Here is a 20,834-nt window from a genome sequence, read left to right on the forward strand (position 1 = left end):
TGGTTGGAATTGGTCTTCTACTTCAACCGTATCTTGTTGAAGGGTATAATGCTCTAGCTTTGTTTGAGGTGGCTCAGATTTAACAGATTCTTGTCTTAGTTTCGTCTTTTCTTTTGCACTAACGTGGAGATCTGATGCCGAGAATTGGTCCTCATCTTCCACCGCTGTCTGCCATCTCACTTTCTGAGCGACTTCTCTCTTTAGAGTCCTGCTCTTTGATAAGGTTTCAGGTTTTTGAAGGTTTTCCTCTGGCATTGATACTGGACGTTTGACTTCTATCGCAGGATGATAAACTGGCATCTCTTGGTCGGGTTTCATCTCTGTTGTTCCTTCCATTGGACTGACTTTGACCAATTTGTCTTTAAGTGTAACTACTTTGGACAAAATTGATTCAGGCAGAAGCTCTCTGGTTGACTTTTCTACTGTTAAAATTAAGTCCTTTTCTTCCTTTCTTTCCTGTTCTTCCTGTTTCATGTCTTGATCTTTTTCTGTGACTGCCTTCGCCTTCAAATCAAATTCTACATCTCCTGCAGTTTGTTCTTTTTGTCTGGATGCTCGTATTTTCTTTTGATAACCCTCCTCAGGTTTCTGTAATTTGTCAGTCAGTCCTACATCTTCTCTAACATCGGTTTTAGTGACGGTGACGTTTTCAGGCACGTCTTCCTTCAGTAACTCTTTATCTGGGACAGCTTTAGTCAGTTCCTGGACATCTGGTTTCTTGTCTAACATTTTCTTTTTCACAGATTCAACTTTGCCCTTTTGTATTTCTTTCTTTTGGGAACCTTTTGACACTGCAGACTGACTTTCTTCAATCTTTTGTTCAGCCTTAAGTAAAATATCTAAAGGTTTCGCTTTTGTTTCAGCCAATTCACTTTCTTGTTCTAATCTGATTGGTTTCTCGACCAATGTTTTCCGTGTGACAGACTCTGGTGTTGCACACAGCTTTTCCTCTGCTTCCTCAGATTCAACTACGCTAGGTTTGGGCGATTCCTTTCCTATTGGTTTAAAAAGCTCTGAAGAATCAGTTTCTTGTGTCTTTGTGGTTATTTCAATAATTTCAGCCTCTGAAAGATTTTCTTTTTGGTCAGTTTGCCTTAATTTTGTCTGGAGATTGACTTTTTCTAAAGACATTTTGTCTGTAAAACTGCCAACTTTGGGTTTTCCAACTGATAATTTATCTTTGAGTCCCTGTGTGATAAAACCTTTCTTCTCAACGTCTGCTTCAAAAGTCACCATTTGTGTTTCTACCACCTGTTCAAGATCAGAAACAGCTTTGCATGAACTTTCTGGACTCTCAGATTGTGATTCTCTGCTTTGATAAGCTTCTTTATGTTCTTTAGTAACTTGTTTTGTGTCTTTTATTCCTACGCTCGCTGTTGGAGAATCCGATTTTTGGACAGAAAGCTCTTGTTGTTTGGTAGGTTCATCCTGAACTGCCACAACCTTTTTCCTTTTTGATTCACTTCCTGTCAAGATGAGCTTTTCTTTAGTTTTTGGGATGACTCTTGTTTTAAAGCCCATTGTCTTAAAACCATCAGTAACAGATATATCACCACTTATTTCAGACCTTTCATCAAGTTCTTCCATCGCACTTAAAATCTCTTCTTGCCACAAAGATTTAACGCTTTCTTCTTCATCCTTGTGATACATTTTTGCTTCAACGAACATCTCTGCAGAGGAAGTTTCATCCGGTACGAAATCCGTCTGAACTTCTGCTCTTTTCTCATCCTTTAAAAGACCAATTGCCGCTTGAGGGTGGAAGATTTTAAGAGAAAGCACCATGCAGCGGTGCCAAGAGATTAGGAAAAAAAACAAAAACACAGACAAAGACATTTGGAGTTAAACAAGACAAACACAGAGATAAGAAGAAGTCGAAGTAGGAGCTGACGGGAATATGTGCTGTTGTACCTATCTCTGCTCGCTTTCCTTTTCTGTCGACTTGTGTTTCAGGAGATGAAACGGCAGGAATCGTTGTGGGAATCGTCTCCGCCTCGACTTCTGCTTCTTTAAAGAATAATCAGGTTTTGCTTAACGTAATATATTAACATTTTAGAGAAGAAAGAAGACATAAAACCACAAAGGGATGATAAAAAAGAACCCTTTTAAAACGATGCAAAAACAAAGTGATGGAAGAGCAATTTCATATGAAGACCAAATGGACATGAGACATTTCAACACGGTTTCATGGCAGTTCGTGAAATGGTCACGTTATTTTTGCTCTATTGATTCGTGTACATGGACACGTTCATCTCGTTTTTTTCGTGGTGGTCAGCACGGAATGGGAAGCATCTATACGGAGGTTGGGTTTAGGAAAAGAAGAACGGGGAAAGGACACGTCACACGCCGGGACACGATCTGCGGTCTCTGGGGGACGCACGACAACCACAGGACGGTTGTGTTTAGGAAAAGAACGGGAAAATTAATCGTCATACGCGGGACACGATCCCCGGTCTCCGGGGTGAAAGTCCTGTATTGTTTGACCCATCCACCACCCCGACCAACCTCCCTGCGGAGATTTTCAGCTTTTCATACTACTCCCTATCATAGTCGTGCTGTGATCACGAAAGATGCCTCCCATTGAAGTACATTAGATTAAAATTCGTGCTCACCACCACGAAAAGAAACGACATAAACGTGTCTGTGTACACGAATCAATAGATTAAATAATGTGACCATTTCACGAACTGCCGTGAGACTGGGTTGGACATTTACGAATGAGAGACTGAGGCTGAAATGAAGACACTTGCTGATTGGCCAAGATTTTGGATAAAAAAAGGACAAAAGCAGCATCCAAACAAGGCATCACATGAAAGAGTTAACGATGGAAATGGATCATGATGTTAGACTTTCTCTCGGTACCTCTGGAAGCTGTTTGTGACAGCGGGATCCTTCTCTCGCCTGGTTTTGACGGTTTAGTCTGAACCGTATCCTTGATTAAAATACTTGTTTCTTCTTTCGTCTTTTCAGTTTCGACTCTCTGAGGACGGACGTCTTGGGATTCCTCTTTTTTCTCTTTGTGTTCTGCGACAAACTCAAACTCAGTCTCCTGTTCAACTACTTTTGGCTTCTTAAGCTCGATATCTGTTACCGACTCTTGCGGTTTTACCGTTGGCGTCACCTCTTTAGGTTTTGGTTTTTCAGAAACTTTCTGCTTTTTTGTATCAATTTTCTCATCAGATTTTAGTTTCTTTTCAGCTAGCTCAGGTTTCTTTTTCGGTGCACTAGTTTCATGTTTTGGGGTTTCTAAAATGACTGCAGGTTTAATATGAGTTTCCTCCTTTCTACTTGTTTCCTCTTCTATCATTTTTCCGTGAGTGGAACCAACTTTTGCTGGCTTGTCTTTAACCGTGACTTCTCTCTGCTGGATAGTACTTTCTGTAATCTCCTCAATTCTACGGTATCTTTCTTCTGGAATCTCCTCAATTCTACGGTATCTTTCTTCTGGAATCTCCTCAATTCTACGGTATCTTTCTTCTGGAATCTCCTCAATTCTACCGTATCTTTCTTCTGGAATCTCCTCAATTCTACCGTATCTTTCTTCTGTAATCTCCTCAATTCTACCGTGTCTTTCTTCTGTAATCTCCTCAATTCTACGGTATCTTTCTTCTGGAATCTCCTCAATTCTACGGTATCTTTCTTCTGGAATCTCCTCAATTCTACCGTATCTTTCTTCTGGAATCTCCTCAATTCTACCGTATCTTTCTTCTGGAATCTTCTCAATTCTACCGTATCTTTCTTCTGGAATCTCCTCAATTCTACCGTATCTTTCTTCTGGAATATCTGAAATGATCTCAATGTCACGATCGACTAAGTCCGTCAAAACCTTCCCTTTAATTTCCAGCGTTTGAGTTTGTTTTCTTGCTTCTGTTCTGAAAACAACTGCTTTAGTTTGATCTGCGTCTGTCCCCGATGGGATCCTTTCTTTGACTAATTCGATTTCTTTGACTGTAGTCATTTCCTCAGCTTTCCTGGCTTCCTGTTGTCTCACATGTCTCTCTTTGCTTTCTGTTTTAATGCTCATCTCTTTCCCCTTTTTGACACTAGATTCTTGTTTGGAAACGTCTCTCTTGTCTGGCGGCTGTCTCACTGATACGCTGTCTTTCCTCTCATCTGTAATTTCTGTTGGTGACTCAATCGTCCGGATAAAAACTCCCTCTTCGATCTTTTCGCTCGTAGATTTACGTTGCAGCATTGTGACATCCCTATCTTTGTCAGATTCAGATTCCTGGACAACTGTTTCTTTAGTCAACCTGGTTTCTTTAGTCAACCTGGTGTCTTTCCTCTTTGAAGAGTCAGTAACAGATATCTCGCCTCTCAGTTCGGACTTTTTATCTCTCGCTTTGTCCGGTGTACTCAAGACGTCTACTTCTGATAACGACACCGTCGTCTGGCCCAGACGCAGAGATACTTCGTCCTCGTACAACACTTCGGCGTGTTCTTCCACCACTTCTTCGTGTTCCCACACCTCCTCTGTGGGCGACGCTTTCTCTGTCACGTAATACACTTCCTGTATCTTCTGAGCTCCTTTTCTTCGCTCGATCTTGACGAGACTCGTCGTCACTGGAAGTTTTTTAAGAGTCGTTGAAGAAGAGGCGTCATGCAGCGGCGCCAAGAGGTGACAACACAAACACAAAGACAAAGCATTAGAAAGAGTTAGAAGAGAGACAACACGGAGATTAAGTCAATGGCTAATGCTCGAGTTAAAGTGTAACTCTCGCCAAAATGCAACCTACGGGCTTTTTGTAAATGTACCTGAATGTACCTGAGTCAAACTTTTCGTTTAAAAGCATAATTAACTGCTAACGTGAGTTGCTCAAAACCTTTCTTTTTAGTAAACTCTGTGAACACAAACAATGTTGTCAATGCTGGAGTTCATGTGTAGACACCCTGGTGATACTTTGAGCAAAGTCTCATGTTGTGTCGAGCCTTCTTAGTGTTTTAAAAATAGCTATTTTGATGCGATCATAGCAGTGCCCCTAGCTCTCCCATTCAAAAGGCCATTTGACCGAAAAACGAGAACACAGTCAATCTTACAAGTGGCGCTTCCATCCTAATTATGCTTTTAAACGAAAGTTTGACTCGGGTACATTCACAAAAAGACTCTAGGTTGCATTTTGGCGAGAGTTACGCTTTAAAGATTAAGATGCTGTTAAAGTACTCCATTGGGCTTTTATTTCTGATGGTTGGTACCTTTTTCTGGAGGAGAAACTTTTTTCTCTGGTTCAACCTCTGAGGGCAGAATCTTCTCGATCTTCTTAGTTTGTATTTCTTTTTTTTTTTTAAAAGAATGGAAGAATCCGTTTTGAATCCAAGAAGGTGCGTGAGATCGTAAAGAGATAATTTTAAAAGAAGAGGGGGTTTAGACATTTAACAAACAAACAAACAGAAAAACATGAAAGAACACAAAACACATCAAGAAATAAGAGACCAAAGAGCGATGTAAGAATTTACAAGACCTTTAAAAGAATCGGCAACAGTTCAGTTTGTGACTAGTATGAATATACTATAAAGATAGATAGATGGATGGATGGATGGATGGATGGATAGATAGATAAGTGGATAGTTGGTGGATAGATAGATAGATAGATTGCTGGACAGATGGATGGATAGACGGATAGATAGGTGGATAGATGGATGGATGGATGGATGGATGGATGGATGGATGGATGGATGGATAGATAGATAGATAGATAGATAGATAGATAGATAGATAGATAGATAGATAAATAGATAGATATAGTTTTGAAGAATAGTAAATGCATGGAATTTCTTTGGAGACAGATTTTTGACTAAATTAACTGTTTGCTGGTTAAGATTCTCGATTCGATTCCAGGCTTTGGTCGTCTTTAAATTTGCCTTCAATTGTCATTTTGCACAATGAACCAAATCCAACATTTGATTTTCGTTGAGTGTACAGTTAGATGTGCCTATAGTAAGTGTAACTGTGACTGGACTGTTGCTGATAGTTCACATGCAAGAAGGAGACACAAAGAGAGATAGAAAGAGTGGAAGTCTGCCTCGGATGTACCTTCAGGAAGAGTTTCTTCTGCCTCTCGTTTAGCTTTCGCTTCAGGCAACTTCTCGGGTCTTTTATCTACAGAGATCTTCTCTGTTTGTTTCTTAGAAACCAGTTCAGGTTTTACTTCCTCAGGAGTCTCGTCTGCAGACACCTTGGGAGGAACTTTTACAGGCTTCCTCTCGGGAAGAGCTTTCTCTGCTATCTTTTTCTCCAATGGTCTTTCTGGAACTTTCTCAGGTAATTTTTCAGGCACCCTCTTTGGAGTTTCCTCCATTTTTCTCTCAGGTGCCGGTACTTTCTCCACGACCCTTTCGGGGGTCTTTTCCTTCACCTCGGCTTTCCCTGGAGGCTGTCTCGGAGGAACTGCTTGGGGTATTTTATCAGGCTGCCTTTCGGCTTCAGTCTCCGACACAACTACCTCTTCAAACACCTTCTGAGGTATTTGTTCAGGCACCGCTTCAGGTACCAGTTTAGGTTTGGGCTTCAAAGCTTTAAGAGGGTTTGACACAAAAAACATGCACAAGACATGACTATAAAGATTTGAAAAAATGTGCTGGCGCACACAAATAAATATGCATTTAAACACAACGGGGAGTTACTTTACTCAGTTACCCTTCTTAAAAGTTTCTTTCATAGGAAAGAGTTTATTAATAGTTAATACATTGTTGGTCCTTCCCCATTTAAGTTATTTCTTTTTGTTAAACTTTTTTTGTCCTCAGATGTTTTTAGGATACCCGTTTTTTGTATTTCATTTCATTGTTTCTATTGTTGTTGTTCTTGGTTTCTTTCTGAAAAGGAATTTGTAACCTTGTTAAGAAAAGTGCTATAGAAATAAAGTTTATTCAACAGCATATCAAATTATATCTTTAAGCAGAATGTTCTGAAGCTGCTAGTTTGTCGTGATTTTTGGCACCAAAAATCAACGGGAATCATCCTCTGGGAATCAGAAAATCTGTTGCCGTATCATTTAAACATATCACGGTAATCTGAGTAACATAAAACCCCCGCTTGTTTAAAACAGACTCAGAGGACAAGAAACCAAACAAAAGTCAAGGAAAGATCCCCAGGAACACTAAAGTACCTCTCTCTTTCTTAGTCGGCTCTTCTTTGGGAGGAACGACGGCAGCTTCTGGTTTCTTGGCTGCTTTTGGAAGCTCTGGTGTTTTTTCCTCCACAGGAACTTTAAAGAGTATATTATTCACATACGTTAGAGGCTTATCAATGAATTTAAGCTGAGCAGTGTTGTTAAGAGACACTCTATCGAGTGCAAGATGAGAAAAACTCAACTGAATGCGACAAACATTACGTGCAGCCCCATCGCAACATCCCAGTAACCAAAGTTAGACAAAACCAAATCCACAGAAGTTGAAGAAAGTTTAAGATGCATGTAAGAGTTTTGGTTTTAGTTTGACGGGTTACGGTGAAGATGAAGCTCGCACAAGCTAGCCTGGTTGTACACCAGACCCTCCTCAGTTGTAACTGAGAGTGGGTCTGAGGAAGCTTCATTCACACCCCATTTCCAAGGGGGCGTCACCAACGGACGCTGCTCAAATGCCTCTGGGCGCGATTGGATAATCCTTCAACCAATCAGACCAACGATCCGAGTGACGTAGGTCAACGGTTGTGATTGGTGTAAAACCCGCCTCAAAGGTTGTGATTGGTGCCTCGATTTGGAAAAATTGGAAATGGGCTTAAATGGGCTCTTGGCCAGACTGACTTGCAGAGCAAATATCAAATTTGCCCGAAGTTCGTCAGGGTTTTCCCAGGCTATGCACAAACTAAACACTAAAAAATGTCACTCATGAAACATCACTCCGGATGAGTTAAAGTTGGATAGTTTGAGTTAAGAATATTAAGAGAAACTCTGAGACCACATCTCAGTCAGAGATGTTGTGTACCTTTCTTCGGAGGTTCCTTTGGTGCCGGCGTCGGCTCTGGTTTGGTCTTTGGAGGTTCAGGTTTTGGTACTTTCCTTTCAGGTTCAGCTTCTATCACTGCCGGTTCTGGTTTGGGGACCACTTTCGGTTCTGTCTTCGTTATGAGAGGCTCAGGTTTACCGACTTCTGCTTTTGGTTTTTCTGGTTCTAGTTTGGCTTTTCGAGCTTCTGGTTCGGGCTTCTTTACTGCCGGTTCAGGCTTGATCTGTGCCGGCTCTGGCTTTGCGGCCTCTTCGGGGACTTAAAGCAACATTTAGTTTAGATAAAGAGCAAAAAAAGACATCCGGGAGAAACAGAAAGTCAAAGATTCGCTTCCACACTCGAAGCTAAGCCAACACAGTTCAGACATCTTCAGACACGAGACAGAGAAACACACACACAGTTAGACTCAACCGCCCTTAAAGTCTTTAAAATCAACAACACAGATCCAAACAAAGCAGAAATACCTTTGGATGGCGGTGTTGCCGGCTTCTTTAGCGCTGTGGGCTTAACTTCAGGTTCAGGCTCGACCTTCGCTGCCGGTTTGGCTTCAGGTTCTGCTTTGGGAGCCGGTGTTGGCTTAGGCTTTGATTCAGGTTCTGCTTTGGGTTTGGGTTTGGCTTCAGGCTCAGGCTTAGCTGCAGGCGCCACTTTTTTGGGCTCAGCTGGCACCTGAGGCTTGGGCTCATCTTCAGGTAGGTAACACAGACATTAGCATGTTAGCATGAAGTTGTGGAAGCATCTAAGAGTTATCAAGAGGCGCTCGAGAGAGAGAGACGGGATTTTTCCGCCATTATAAGGTTTAGGTGCAGCACGCAATCCAAATGAATGAAACTAAAAGACTTCTCTCAGATCTAATGATTGTAGTCAGACTTCTTTAGCTTTAAGTTTTGTCTTTAAGCTTTTGGAGTGTTATTTATTTATAATCTGCTCTAGCTTTTCCAACGTTTCAGACACAGATATGGAGATAAAACGGTCCAAAATGATGTGAAAAAGAGACACAAAACGACAACAAAGAGACGACAAATGACCACAGAGACCCAAAACAACCCCAAAGAAAACAGAAATGACCAAAACGAGACACAACACGACTACAAAGAGACGCAAAATGTATTGAAAAACTAACATTTTCTTGAGGAAGGGCGCTAAACCCCCCGCCAAATACACGCCTAAGTCTTCCATAAAGCCAGGGGAAACATTGAGAGAGTGAGATGACACTCGACAGATACACAATAAAGAGTGAAGCTAAGAGCGGTATCACATTAAAACTACATACAACACAAATACAGGGAACAAAGTAAGATTGAAGTCAGAAAATCAAGACGAGACAGACATTAAGAGGTGAGAAGCTACGTAGTGGTGAACACAAGTAAGCTGCTACTAAAGATGCTGCAAACAAAAGGAAGTAAAGTACCTTTCTTTGGCACTCCAGGCTTCTCTGCAGGCAGTGAGGGAGCAGCCGCGGGCTTCTTTACCTCCTCTGGTTCTTTTAAGATACATTAAAACACACGATTAACCAGAAAATCAGAAAGAAAACCAGACAACGAAAGGAACAAGAACTGAATGTGAACCACATCGCAACAGAATAGTCAAAGAAAAGGACAGTGTCGTCTGCAAAGAGGTTTAGTAGAGAGATGTTAGAAATCACATATCTCTACCTTTGGCCGCGGGAACTTTCTTCTTCTCTGGGACTGAAACTGCAGGAATCTTTTCTTCCACTGCCTTTCTGGCTTCTGGTACTTCAACAATGTCAGTAAAATGAAGTGAAATTTCACAACATAACAACATTAAGTGAAAGATCACACAGACACAATAACGTTAAACTATTTCAAAAGTGTATAGACAAATGTATTATTAGACAGGTACATGCCAACATCACAGGTATGTTGGTACCTTTTGGTGGCGACGGCTCCTTCGCGGCTGCGGTTGGCTTTTCTTCGGGTTTTTTCTCAGCTTTGGGAACTTAAAAGACACCGATTTGTGTTAACGACACAAGAGATACGCTGTACATTCGCAGGTGAAGCAAAGAAGCGCAGCGGAAGATAATAAGACAGAAAAAGCAACAACAGAAAAGGATGATAAGACAGAAAAAAGCAACAAACTACAGTTGATAATGTAATGAGTCTTTCTGTAGGAAGAACTAAAAGTAAGAGAGGAAAGGAAAGGAATGAACATGAAGCAGAACAAGACAAAACAGTCAAAGATTTTAGTAGCGGAGGACGGACGAATAAGTTTGCATTTCCTGCTGAGCTGCGGCTGGAAGAGGTTCAGGTTTTTTGGTACCTTTTGTTGGGAGTTCCTCTCTCAGTTCAACTTTCTTGGTCTCTACTTTCTCCTCAACGGCAACTCTGGCAGCTAGCGGGAAAACAAGAAAGCAGAAAAACATCCAGAATCATCATCACTGTCAGAAAACATTACAGTCTGAAGTTACGGCAGTAAAACCAACCTTTTCTCACGTTTAAAAGATAAATAATGATTGTAATGAAGTCTGTTTCCATTCAAATTGTTGAATCAATCGTACCCTGAAGGCTCTAGAAAAAGAGTAAGTAACTACAGTTTTTTGGGTGGAAAAAATGTGTTATGTTAATAACAAAAAAACTTAAATAATGTGATTGATGTAACTCTGCCTTCCATTGAAATTTAGGACGGGAAAGTCAGACAATTCTAGACAATTAACTATGTGAAAATCTTACGAACAATAACTTTAAATAGTGTGAGAAGAATCAGAAACAAACTTATCGTACCGTTATGTTAACCATAAACCAATTAGAAGTGAAATTCAATTCAAAAGCAAATAATTGACTTATTATCTACACCCATGCATTCGGAGTGAGAAATTAAGTGCTTTAGGAGGTACGTAGAAGCCGTAAAAAAATAACCAAATTAACCTCAGACTGAAATTAAGGAACCAAGAGAAGTTACTGGAAAAATGGTAAGAGGCAGGAAGACAAAAAGTGAAAGAGGTTAAGGACATAAAGACAAAAGAGGGAGCCATGGTTACGAGCGGCTCAGACACACACACACACACACACACACATGGGTATTAACAGACATATCGCCGGCGTCCGGCCTGCGTGTTACTGGGATCCGATACCTTTGGCTGTGGACACCTGTTGTGTTACCGTCTCTTCTGTCCAGCTCTCAAACTTCTCTGAAGGTGCGACAGAAGACGACAAACATGAGACACTTTGTGCTCGGAAACTCCGGACGCCGTTTCACAGTTTAATAAAGTCACAGATCTAAATGTCAGCCTGGACTGCCAGAAACAATTTCAATGAGATTAAGTGTCCTGATAACGCTCAGCTGAGTTTAAACTTCCAGATCAACCAGACGAGAGACTTTGACTGTGAAATGGCGACACACGAAGTGAGTAAGTGTGTGATGGAGAGATGAAAGATGGGATTGGAGTTAAAAGAGTGAAAAAAGATGAACACATCCTCAAAGGTCGGACACAAACAAACATGTAAACACCAACAAAGAGTTTGATATTAAGCCTGCGTGTGCAGAGATCAGTCAGACAACACAATGACAGAGTTATGATGAACGGAAGAGGCAGATTTGGGTAAATTCACATTCTGAGACACTTTCTATTGAGCTTGAATTGAGAGAAATAAATGACTTAATTATTATAATCATTATTATAATTAAGGATAGATGGCTTATTTGTTTACTGATGACTTTTAGATGAATTTAGTTATTCTTTGGTGCATGTTTTCAGAGAGAATGAGGGCGTTTTCACACCTGTAGTTTGTTTGATTTGGTCGGAGTTGACGAGTTTGTAAACTTGGAGCGATTTCCCCATTTGGTTTCTGTTTCGTTTCACACTTTGAAAAATCCAAGTGTACTAAAATGCGTCATTACAAATCATGCAAGAACGTTCCCTCCTCTTATTGGTCGGATGTGTCTGGGGGCGGGAGCAAGAAAGTAAATACAGGAAGAAGGTCCTGTGTTCTGGGCGTCTCCGTGGTCAAACCAGCTCATTTCATTAAAATAATCAGACATTGTTTGGCGAGCAACATTACTACGTCTGCTCTGGTCACCGAGACTTCGCTCTGCTCTGCCGGCGTCTGTCTCCAACTTTAGCGGCAGCTGGTTGACTGCAGTCTGTTTCTGAGAGAGAAACATTGAAGCTGCTACAGTTTGCTGCTCTGCCGCGTCACAGATTGCTAAACACACCTGACTACAGGAGACATCAGCTCAGACTGCTGAACACACCTGACTACAGGAGACATCAGCTCAGACTGCTGAACACACCTGACTACAGGAGACATCAGCTCAGACTGGTGGACACACCTGACTACAGGAGACATCAGCTCAGACTGGTGGACACACCTGACTACAGGAGACATCAGCTCAGACTGCTGAACACACCTGACTACAGGAGACATCAGCTCAGACTGGTGGACACACCTGACTACAGGAGACATCAGCTCAGACTGCTGAACACACCTGACTACAGGAGACATCAGCTCAGACTTGCAGAGTATAAATATAGTTGGTACGGTTGGAAAAAAATGCTCCAGAGTTGGATTGAAAGCGTACCGAGACCCTCTCATCAAGCAGGTCTCGGTACGGTTGTTTGGTCCGCTTTTGATGAACACCCGAGTGCGATTGCTGCGTTCCCACCTGCCCAAACGCACCGCACCTGCGGGGCAAACAAACTCTAGTGTGATTCAACCGAACTAAACGAGGTAGTTGTGAAAGCGCCCTAAGTTCTTACAGCCATGTCTTATAGTTCCTGTTAAAACTGTAGTTTCGATATAAGTTTTAAAAGCACATTTCTTTCAGACTACAAATCATCATCAAACTTTTTTTAATCCTTATTATTTGCCCTTATTTATTGTACTTTTATGATGTGCAAAATAAAGACTAAATATTCCGGGGAAGATACAGTATGTACTTCAAACGTTATGAATGTTTTAAGGGTTGATCGCTCTGAATCAATGATTTCATCTAGTTTTTCCCAGATCTGCTGTGATGGTTTGATGGGATGGTGATGAAGATGATGATGATGATGAAGTGAAAAAGAAGAAATACAACATGATGTACCTCTCTGCTCCACCTTCACCTCTTCTTCATAGTGATACGAATATTCAGCCGATTCTTGAGAAAGCAAAAACGTTGTTTTGTGTCCGTTATTACAAACAAAGACAATAGTTTTCATACGTGGTGAGAAATATGGATTAGTTTGACTGTCAGTGAGAGATTACAACAGTAAACAATGTAAATTAATTGTGTTTTCACACAGCGGTGTTAAATCAAAACTGTTATTTAAGTATATGACAAAGATAATCACTTCCATGTTAATTTATTTTTGGTAAAATCCTGTCAGGATATACCGTATTTTCCGGACTATAAGTGGCACTTTTTTTCATAGTTTGGCTGGTCCTGCGACTTATAGTCAGGTGTGACTTATACAGTCATGTGAAAAAATTAGGACACCCATGCTTAAGTTGACTAAAAAGAGGAATAAAAAAAATCATCTTTAGGAAATTGATCTTAATGCCTTAATTAAAAAAATTAGGAAAAATCCAACCTTTAAGGACACCAATTTTGGTTTTATGTCAGTTAGCCTAATAGCTGGTTTGATTTGCATTGAGAGATGATTTTATGGAAAGTACCCCATGCCAATCTCTAGGTATGGTGAAGGGTATGTGATGATGTGGGGGTATGGTGAAGGGTATGTGATGATGTGGGGGTATGGTGAAGGGTATGTGATGATGTGGGGTATGGTGAAGGGTATGTGATGATGTGGGGGTATGGTGAAGGGTATGTGATGATGTGGGGGTATGGTGAAGGGTATGTGATGATGTGGGGGTATGATGAAGGGTATGTGATGATGTGGGGGTATGGTGAAGGGTATGTGATGATGTGGGGGTATGGTGAAGGGTATGTGATGATGTGGGGGTATGGTGAAGGGTATGTGATGATGTGGGGGTATGGTGAAGGGTATGTGATGATGGGGGGGTATGGTGAAGGGTATGTGATGATGTGGGGTATGGTGAAGGGTATGTGATGATGTGGGGGTATGGTGAAGGGTATGTGATGATGTGGGGGTATGGTGAAGGGTATGTGATGATGTGGGGGTATGGTGAAGGGTATGTGATGATGTGGGGGTATGGTGAAGGGTATGTGATGATGTGGGGTATGGTGAAGGGTATGTGATGATGTGGGGGTATGGTGAAGGGTATATGATGATGTGGGGGTATGGTGAAGGGTATGTGATGATGTGGGGGTATGGTGAAGGGTATGTGATGATGTGGGGGTATGGTGAAGGGTATGTGATGATGTAGGGGTATGGTGAAGGGTATGTGATGATGTGGGGGTATGGTGAAGGGTATGTGATGATGTGGGGTATGGTGAAGGGTATGTGATGATGTGGGGGTATGGTGAAGGGTATGTGATGATGTGGGGGTATGGTGAAGGGTATGTGATGATGTGGGGTATGGTGAAGGGTATGTGATGATGTGGGGGTATGGTGAAGGGTATGTGATGATGTGGGGGTATGGTGAAGGGTATGTGATGATGTGGGGGTATGGTGAAGGGTATGTGATGATGTGGGGGTATGGTGAAGGGTATGTGATGATGTGGGGGTATGGTGAAGGGTATGTGATGATGTGGGGGCCAAGGGAACTTTATCAGGATGCATAGTATCCTGGATCCATGAAATAACTGGCCTTTCAAAATAAAAGTCTGCCTGCCTCTATGGGAATTTAACATAGGGGTGTACTGACTTATGCCCCCTGTATTTTAAGGAAGAACATTTATTTATTTACGATACATTATTCATTCACAAACAAAACTGGTGTCCTTAAAGATTGGATTTTTCCTAATTTTTTTTTATTAAGGCATTAAGATCAATTTGCAAAAGATGATTTTTTTATTCCTCTTTTTAGTCAACTTTAGCATGGGTGTCCTAATTTTTTCACGTGACTGTATAACAAAATATATATAATTTAACATGCTTTTAAATGTTAATTCATACTGACCGACATGAACCAAGGACTAGGACTCGCTGCCTTGTTATGTTAATTTAGCCTATTCAGTCTGCCAGGTATGTTCTTTATGCTATTGTGTAGTTGAATAACTGTTAATGTGTGACGTTAACATACCGGACACATATTCAGCCTGTTGTTCTGTGTGCTATTGTGTAGTTGAATAACTTGCCTTTCCAGATTAAATGTCTGTTCTTGGTCTTGGATTTTGTGAAATCAATTTCTAAATAAATGCGACTTATAGTCCAGTGCGACTTATAGTCCGGAAAATACGGTAAGTATAAAAACACAGTAAATACCTCTATGTTCTTCTTCATACTGAAAGAATTCTGCGGATTCTTTAAAAGACAAAAGAAAAGACACGTGTTGGTTTCATTTTGATGGTGGATCTCGGGGAAAATGTTGATTTCATTTGCCACAAATCATCGTCTTTAAATTCAATGATTTTAGCCAGAGATCCATTAAGATTCACAGAGTCAGTTTAACTTTATGGAAACACGAGATCTGGAGGGTTTCAGTCCAAACTTCTTTTACAGAAGTTGTTTTTACATCTTTGTGATAAAAAAGACTTTAAAGGGTAACTACCGTTTTTTTCAACCGGGACCCTATGTCCCCATGTTTCTGTGTTTGACTGATGGAAACAACAATCTTTCAAACGGGTCCAGTATTAAACGTGAACACTTTAACCGGCAGCCACAGACCGGGCTGTAATGTAACCCTACAGGACTAATGTTCAGCAGCAGTTAGCGTCCATTAAAAGTTCTGTTGTTGCTGGTGACAGACTCAGATTATTATTCTAAGTGTCTGACAACATTAAGGAAAGGATCCCTACAGAGATAGACCTTTAAGACCTTTCTGTTTAACCAGAAACAGCTCTGAAGTCGCTAGCACTAAACCCACCAGACTCCATTTAAAAAAACAACACTTTTAGCGTGTATAGAGCCAACATATTTTCACATGTAAGTCAGTAAACTATGTGTTTATTTCAACCAAAACTACAGTTGTGATGGTTGGAAAAGTGGAAAGACGACCCAAAACGGCTTTTCATAGTTTTATTTTGTTTCTGTCGACTTTGAATGAAGTGTGTTTTACGATGCTTAAATTACTGTTTATTTACATGGCGTCTGGTGGGTTTAGCGAACGCAAATTCGCTAATGTATTTTATGTTTAAAAAAAGGATCTTACTCTTTAACAGAAAGATCGACCTCCTTAGAAATCTTTTCCATAATGTTATCAGACACTTAGAATAATAATCTGAGTCTGTCAGCAGCAAAAACAGAACTTTTGTGAACGTAAATACAAGCTGGACAATCGTCCAGTTAATTTACATTATAGCTTGTTTTGCTGCTGCCGACTGCAGCGATCCCACTTAATACAGAACCAGTGTCAAAGATTGTTGTTCCCATCAGTCACTTAGACACAAAAACATGGGGACATAAGGTCCAGGTTGAAAAAAACAGTAGTTACCCTTTAAAGTGAAGTGAAACCTGCTTCTGATTCCAGTCTTACCTTGAATAGCGACCGACGAAGGCACATCAGGCCTCTGAATTGAGGAGTCTGGGACATCTACAGAATATGGAATATGGTTCATACCAAAACTTAATTTAAGAGAAACAGGACTGGGTGTACAGTAGTGTTTGGAAGATGCTCTTGTTTCCCAGCGTTTGCCAGAGTTGTTGAAAGGTTTTAAATAAAGACAGTTTGTTCCTGCCATAATAGCACTGTCAATATGTGTATAAATGTGTCCTGTAATCCAGACAGATCCCTAAATCTTGATGCAGGAAAGAAGCATGGAAAAGATACAGAAAAAGCAGTTGCGTGTTCGTGTGAACAGGGCTCAGTTCAGAACAAAGATTCTGGGCAAGACGAGTGTAACGAGACGATGCATCATCTCCATAGAACCAACTATATGTACTTCTGTTCTTCAGACTTTCAGGGCCCTATTTGAACGATCTAAGATGCGTTTAGGGCATGTCCAAATCAACTTTTGCTAGTTTGACGGTGGAAAAAAGTTGAATATTTTTGAAAAAAAAAAGTTGAACATTTTTGAATTGAATATTTAAGTTGAATATTTTTGGAAAAAAAAAAAAGTTGAATATTTTTTGAAAAAAAAAAAAGTTGAATATTTTTGAAAAAAAAAAATGTTGAATATTTTTGAAAAAAAAAAGTTGAACATTTTATTTTTTTTTTTTAAAGTTGAATATTTTTGAAAAAAAATGAGTTGAATATTTTTGGAAAAAAAAGTTGAAAATTAAAAAAAAAAAAAAAAAAAAGTTGAATATTTTTGAAAAAAAAAAGTTGAACTTTTTTTTATTTATTTTTTTTTAAAGTTGAATATTTTTGAAAAAAAATTAGTTGAATATTTTTGAAAAAAAATGAGTTGAATATTTTTGAAAAAAAAAAGTTGAACTTTTTTTTATTTATTTTTTTTTAAAGTTGAATATTTTTGAAAAAAAATTAGTTGAATATTTTTGAAAAAAAATGAGTTGAATATTTTTGAAATCCTGGTTTACCGAGATGAAAGGGATAAATAAAGACTCTGGTGGAGACGGGGGAAACAAGAGGATTTCCCTTAAACGTCGCTCATAGACCAAAGTTGTCTAGGAAACAAAATACTTACCTAAGGGCACCATTGCTAGTTCAATTTCTGTGAAAGAGGGGGGAAGAGTGAACAAGGTGTCAGACACATACAGACACACAACCAGACCAAAGCTGCACACAAACAGAAAAATAGGATGGCGTCTGACTAGGAACTGTACCTTTGCCAGACAAATAAAGCTCGGCCGTGCTCTTAGCCTCTCCTCGGGGCTCCAACCTCACAATCACTGAGTACACGCCTACACGGGATTATTAATGAAGACGTTTAGTGCTCAAGTCATAAAAAAACAAAAATCTACAGGGCTTTGTGACAGGCCGCTGGGGGCTCGCCGGGCCGGCGCTCTACACACCTTCGTCTTCCACGGCCACGTTTCGGATGACCATGAAATGTCTTCGGCCCTCGCTCGTGAAGTTGTACTTGGGGCTCTCTCGCAGCTCCCAGGTGTCTTTGTACCACGAAACGATCGCGTTGTCGAAGGACACCTCGCACTCGAAGGTGGCCGACTGGCGCTCGTTGACTTCGATGTTGTGGATGCGTTTGGTGAAATGAATTTGTTCAGCTAGAACAGATAAAGACGTGAATGGGTAAACGGGTTTGGTCATCACAACTGGGAATGTATGACAACACTTGAATGGTGGTTTTCTCATCGACACAACATCCACACGGTTAGAAATGGGTTCATGGGACGGTTATGATGACAGGTTGCTGGGAGTTGGGGGGAAAGGGAGGAGGGATTTGAGTCAAGACCGTAGACTGTTAATATTAAAGGACAAAGCATCCGATTCGGTGAAGTGCTGCAAATGCGGAACTGCCTTAAACCTGCTTTCTATCTGAAGTCCTGCAGGGGGAGACTCCTTAAACCTGCTTTCTCTCTGAATTCCAGCAGGGGGCGATACATGTGGTTGCAAAAGGAGTTTGGTTTCTGTAGAAGTCTGTGAGAAAGTGACCCACTTCTCACTTGATTAATTACCTCAGTAAATATTTTCATAATGAGTTCATGGTCTCAATCGCTAGTTTTAAGTCTTCTGCAACACAGAATGATGTTCATTTTATAAATTAGGGTCTCGTTGATTTTAAAATCGGCGATAAAGCAGGGGGTGTTTTAGCCAGTTTGCAGTCTGTCTTATGTGTAATGTAACTATGGGACAAAGCAAAATCTTATCTTGAATGATGTAGGCTAGCTATCAGCAGCAGTTGCATCCAGATTGCCAGTGAAAGTGTGTAACGTAACGTAGAGTGTAAGCAGCGTTGCCAACTCTCAGCTAACGTCACAGTCAGATAGCGCCCAACAGTCTATGGCTCCTCCCTCTCTCCTCCCTCTCGTCTAAAATCATCACATCCGCAACCAGGATGGCTGCTCCCGTAACGGCAAACTCAATGACTCATAGCAGATCTCCACCAACCAATGGGTGACGTCACACATGCTCTGTCCTCTAATATTAACGGTCAATGGTCGAGACGAATGTAAAAAAAAAAGGGACAAGGATTAAAATAAACTTCTTGTTTTGAATTAGCTGCGCAGCTGCTGTGCTATTAGCTGCTAACGTTACAGCACTTGACAGGACTTCATCCATTTTCATACCTTTAAATTTATAGCTAAACTGCAAAGCAGTTGCCTTTTTAGTAACGTAATTAAAAATGTAAATTTGGCTTTTGTAGAACAGAAAAGAAGTGATGATCACAGGAGTGTTTACGGGACGGTTATGATGATGGGTTGTTGTCGGGGGGAAGGGAGGATGGATTTGAGTCGAGACGGACATAAAAATACAACGAACTGGAACGGTTTTTTTTTGCAGGATAATCCAGGAGAGGAGAGGAGAGGCGTGAAGAGGGGTTAAGACAGAGGAAGACAAATCCCAGAAGAAAGAGGTTAAAAAAAAGAGGGCAAAATGCCAAATCCATTAGTGTCAGAGTTGGATGAGGGGAGTCGAAAGAGGTTAGTGATCGGGCAGAGCATCCACCACGGTTCCCGGGTACCAACCTTCGACCCAGAGATCGGCCGAGGACTCCAGATGTTGGTACCTGCAGCTGTATCGGCCCTGGTCTTCACTTCTCAGGTCCGTGATCACGAGCTTCTGAACTTTGTGTTTCACCTGGGACGCGTACCTGCCCTTCATCTCTAAGCGCTTTCCGTTTTTAAACCACTGAGCCTCTACGTTAGGCACGGACAACTGACAAGACAGAGAGCACGCCTGGCCTTCCTTACCGGACGTGTCCTGCAGATGCTTCTCCACCTCCGCCTCTGAAAGACACAAAGAGAACACACAGCGTCTGTTACGAGGGGGTAAAGGTCGCTGAGCTGTTGCGTGACATATTACAGTATCGGTACTACGGCTGCTGGAACGGATTCTGGAAGTCAAATAGAATTTGAATTGTACAAAAAAAACTTTTTCCCACCTTTTTGTACTTTTCTCTTGAACCTAATTACCACTCATTCTGTAACCGATTTGTGTACTTGAAAACGAGCCATTTGTGTGTGTGTGTGTGTGTGTGTGTATGTGTGTGTGTGTGTGCGTGTGTGTGTGTGTGTGTATGTGTGTGTGTGTGTGTGTATGTGTGTGTGTGTGTGTGTATATGTGTATGTGTGTGTGTGTGTGTGTGTGTCTCTCTATCTTTGTGTGTGTGTGTGTGTGTGTGTGTGTGTGTGTGTGTGTGTGTGTGTGTGTGTGTGTGTGTGTGTGTCTCTATCTTTGTATGTGTGTGTGTGTGTGTGTGTGTGTGTGTCTCTGAGGCTAATGTCTGAAATCCCCCTAGTGGACAGAACATAGAACAACAACCACATGCTGATTAGCCTGAGTAGTAAATATTACTAACAGGCTGACTTTTGAGCCCTAAATATTCAAATACAATTCCAATATTTATGGTATTCCAGAGTATTCCAGCTGTATCGGGTACTGACCGGTGACGACGAGCTTGGCGCTGGAGATGTGCGGCCCGCAGACCACGCGGTAGTTCCCCTGATCCGCCAGCGTGCACCTGCGGATGCGGAGCAGGTGGCGGTCTCCAATGATGCTGAGCTCGTACTTGTCATTGGTGTCCAGTTTCTGCGTGCCCTTGTACCAGGACAGCGTGATCTCGGGGTAGTTGATCTTCACCTCGCACTCAAACACCGCCTCCTTGTTGGCGAAGACAGACTGATCCGAAATGTCCTTCACCACGGTGACAGGCTGCGGGAGACACAGCACCGTTAAGTTAAGTCAAGTCAAGTCAAGTCAAGTTTATTTCGGCCCCTCTCTTTAGCCTGCCTCTCTTAGTTATGCTATTATAACTCTAGACTGCTGTGGGAAGCTCCTTCCAAGGACACA

General features: G+C 41.2%; 1 protein-coding gene across 1 annotated transcript in view; it reads right to left on the bottom strand.

Moving 5' to 3' along the window:
• Positions 1-20,834, bottom strand: part of ttn.2 (titin, tandem duplicate 2) — a 363,393-nt gene that overhangs the window by 207,214 nt on the left and 135,345 nt on the right. Inside the window, exons 58-69 of the mRNA XM_036004140.1 lie at positions 20,429-20,696; positions 19,736-19,771; positions 17,551-17,577; positions 16,440-16,496; positions 15,230-15,268; positions 12,985-13,038; positions 11,030-11,086; positions 10,219-10,290; positions 9,829-9,897; positions 9,594-9,674; positions 9,350-9,421; positions 8,403-8,624 (exon numbers count right to left, since the gene is read on the bottom strand). Of these exons, the coding sequence (XP_035860033.1) occupies positions 8,403-8,624; positions 9,350-9,421; positions 9,594-9,674; positions 9,829-9,897; positions 10,219-10,290; positions 11,030-11,086; positions 12,985-13,038; positions 15,230-15,268; positions 16,440-16,496; positions 17,551-17,577; positions 19,736-19,771; positions 20,429-20,696 (1,054 nt within the window). The remainder of the gene's footprint in view (positions 1-8,402; positions 8,625-9,349; positions 9,422-9,593; positions 9,675-9,828; positions 9,898-10,218; positions 10,291-11,029; positions 11,087-12,984; positions 13,039-15,229; positions 15,269-16,439; positions 16,497-17,550; positions 17,578-19,735; positions 19,772-20,428; positions 20,697-20,834) is intronic.

This window comes from Sander lucioperca, chromosome 8 (assembly GCF_008315115.2).
Source record: "Sander lucioperca isolate FBNREF2018 chromosome 8, SLUC_FBN_1.2, whole genome shotgun sequence".
Lineage (NCBI taxonomy): Eukaryota > Metazoa > Chordata > Actinopteri > Perciformes > Percidae > Sander > Sander lucioperca.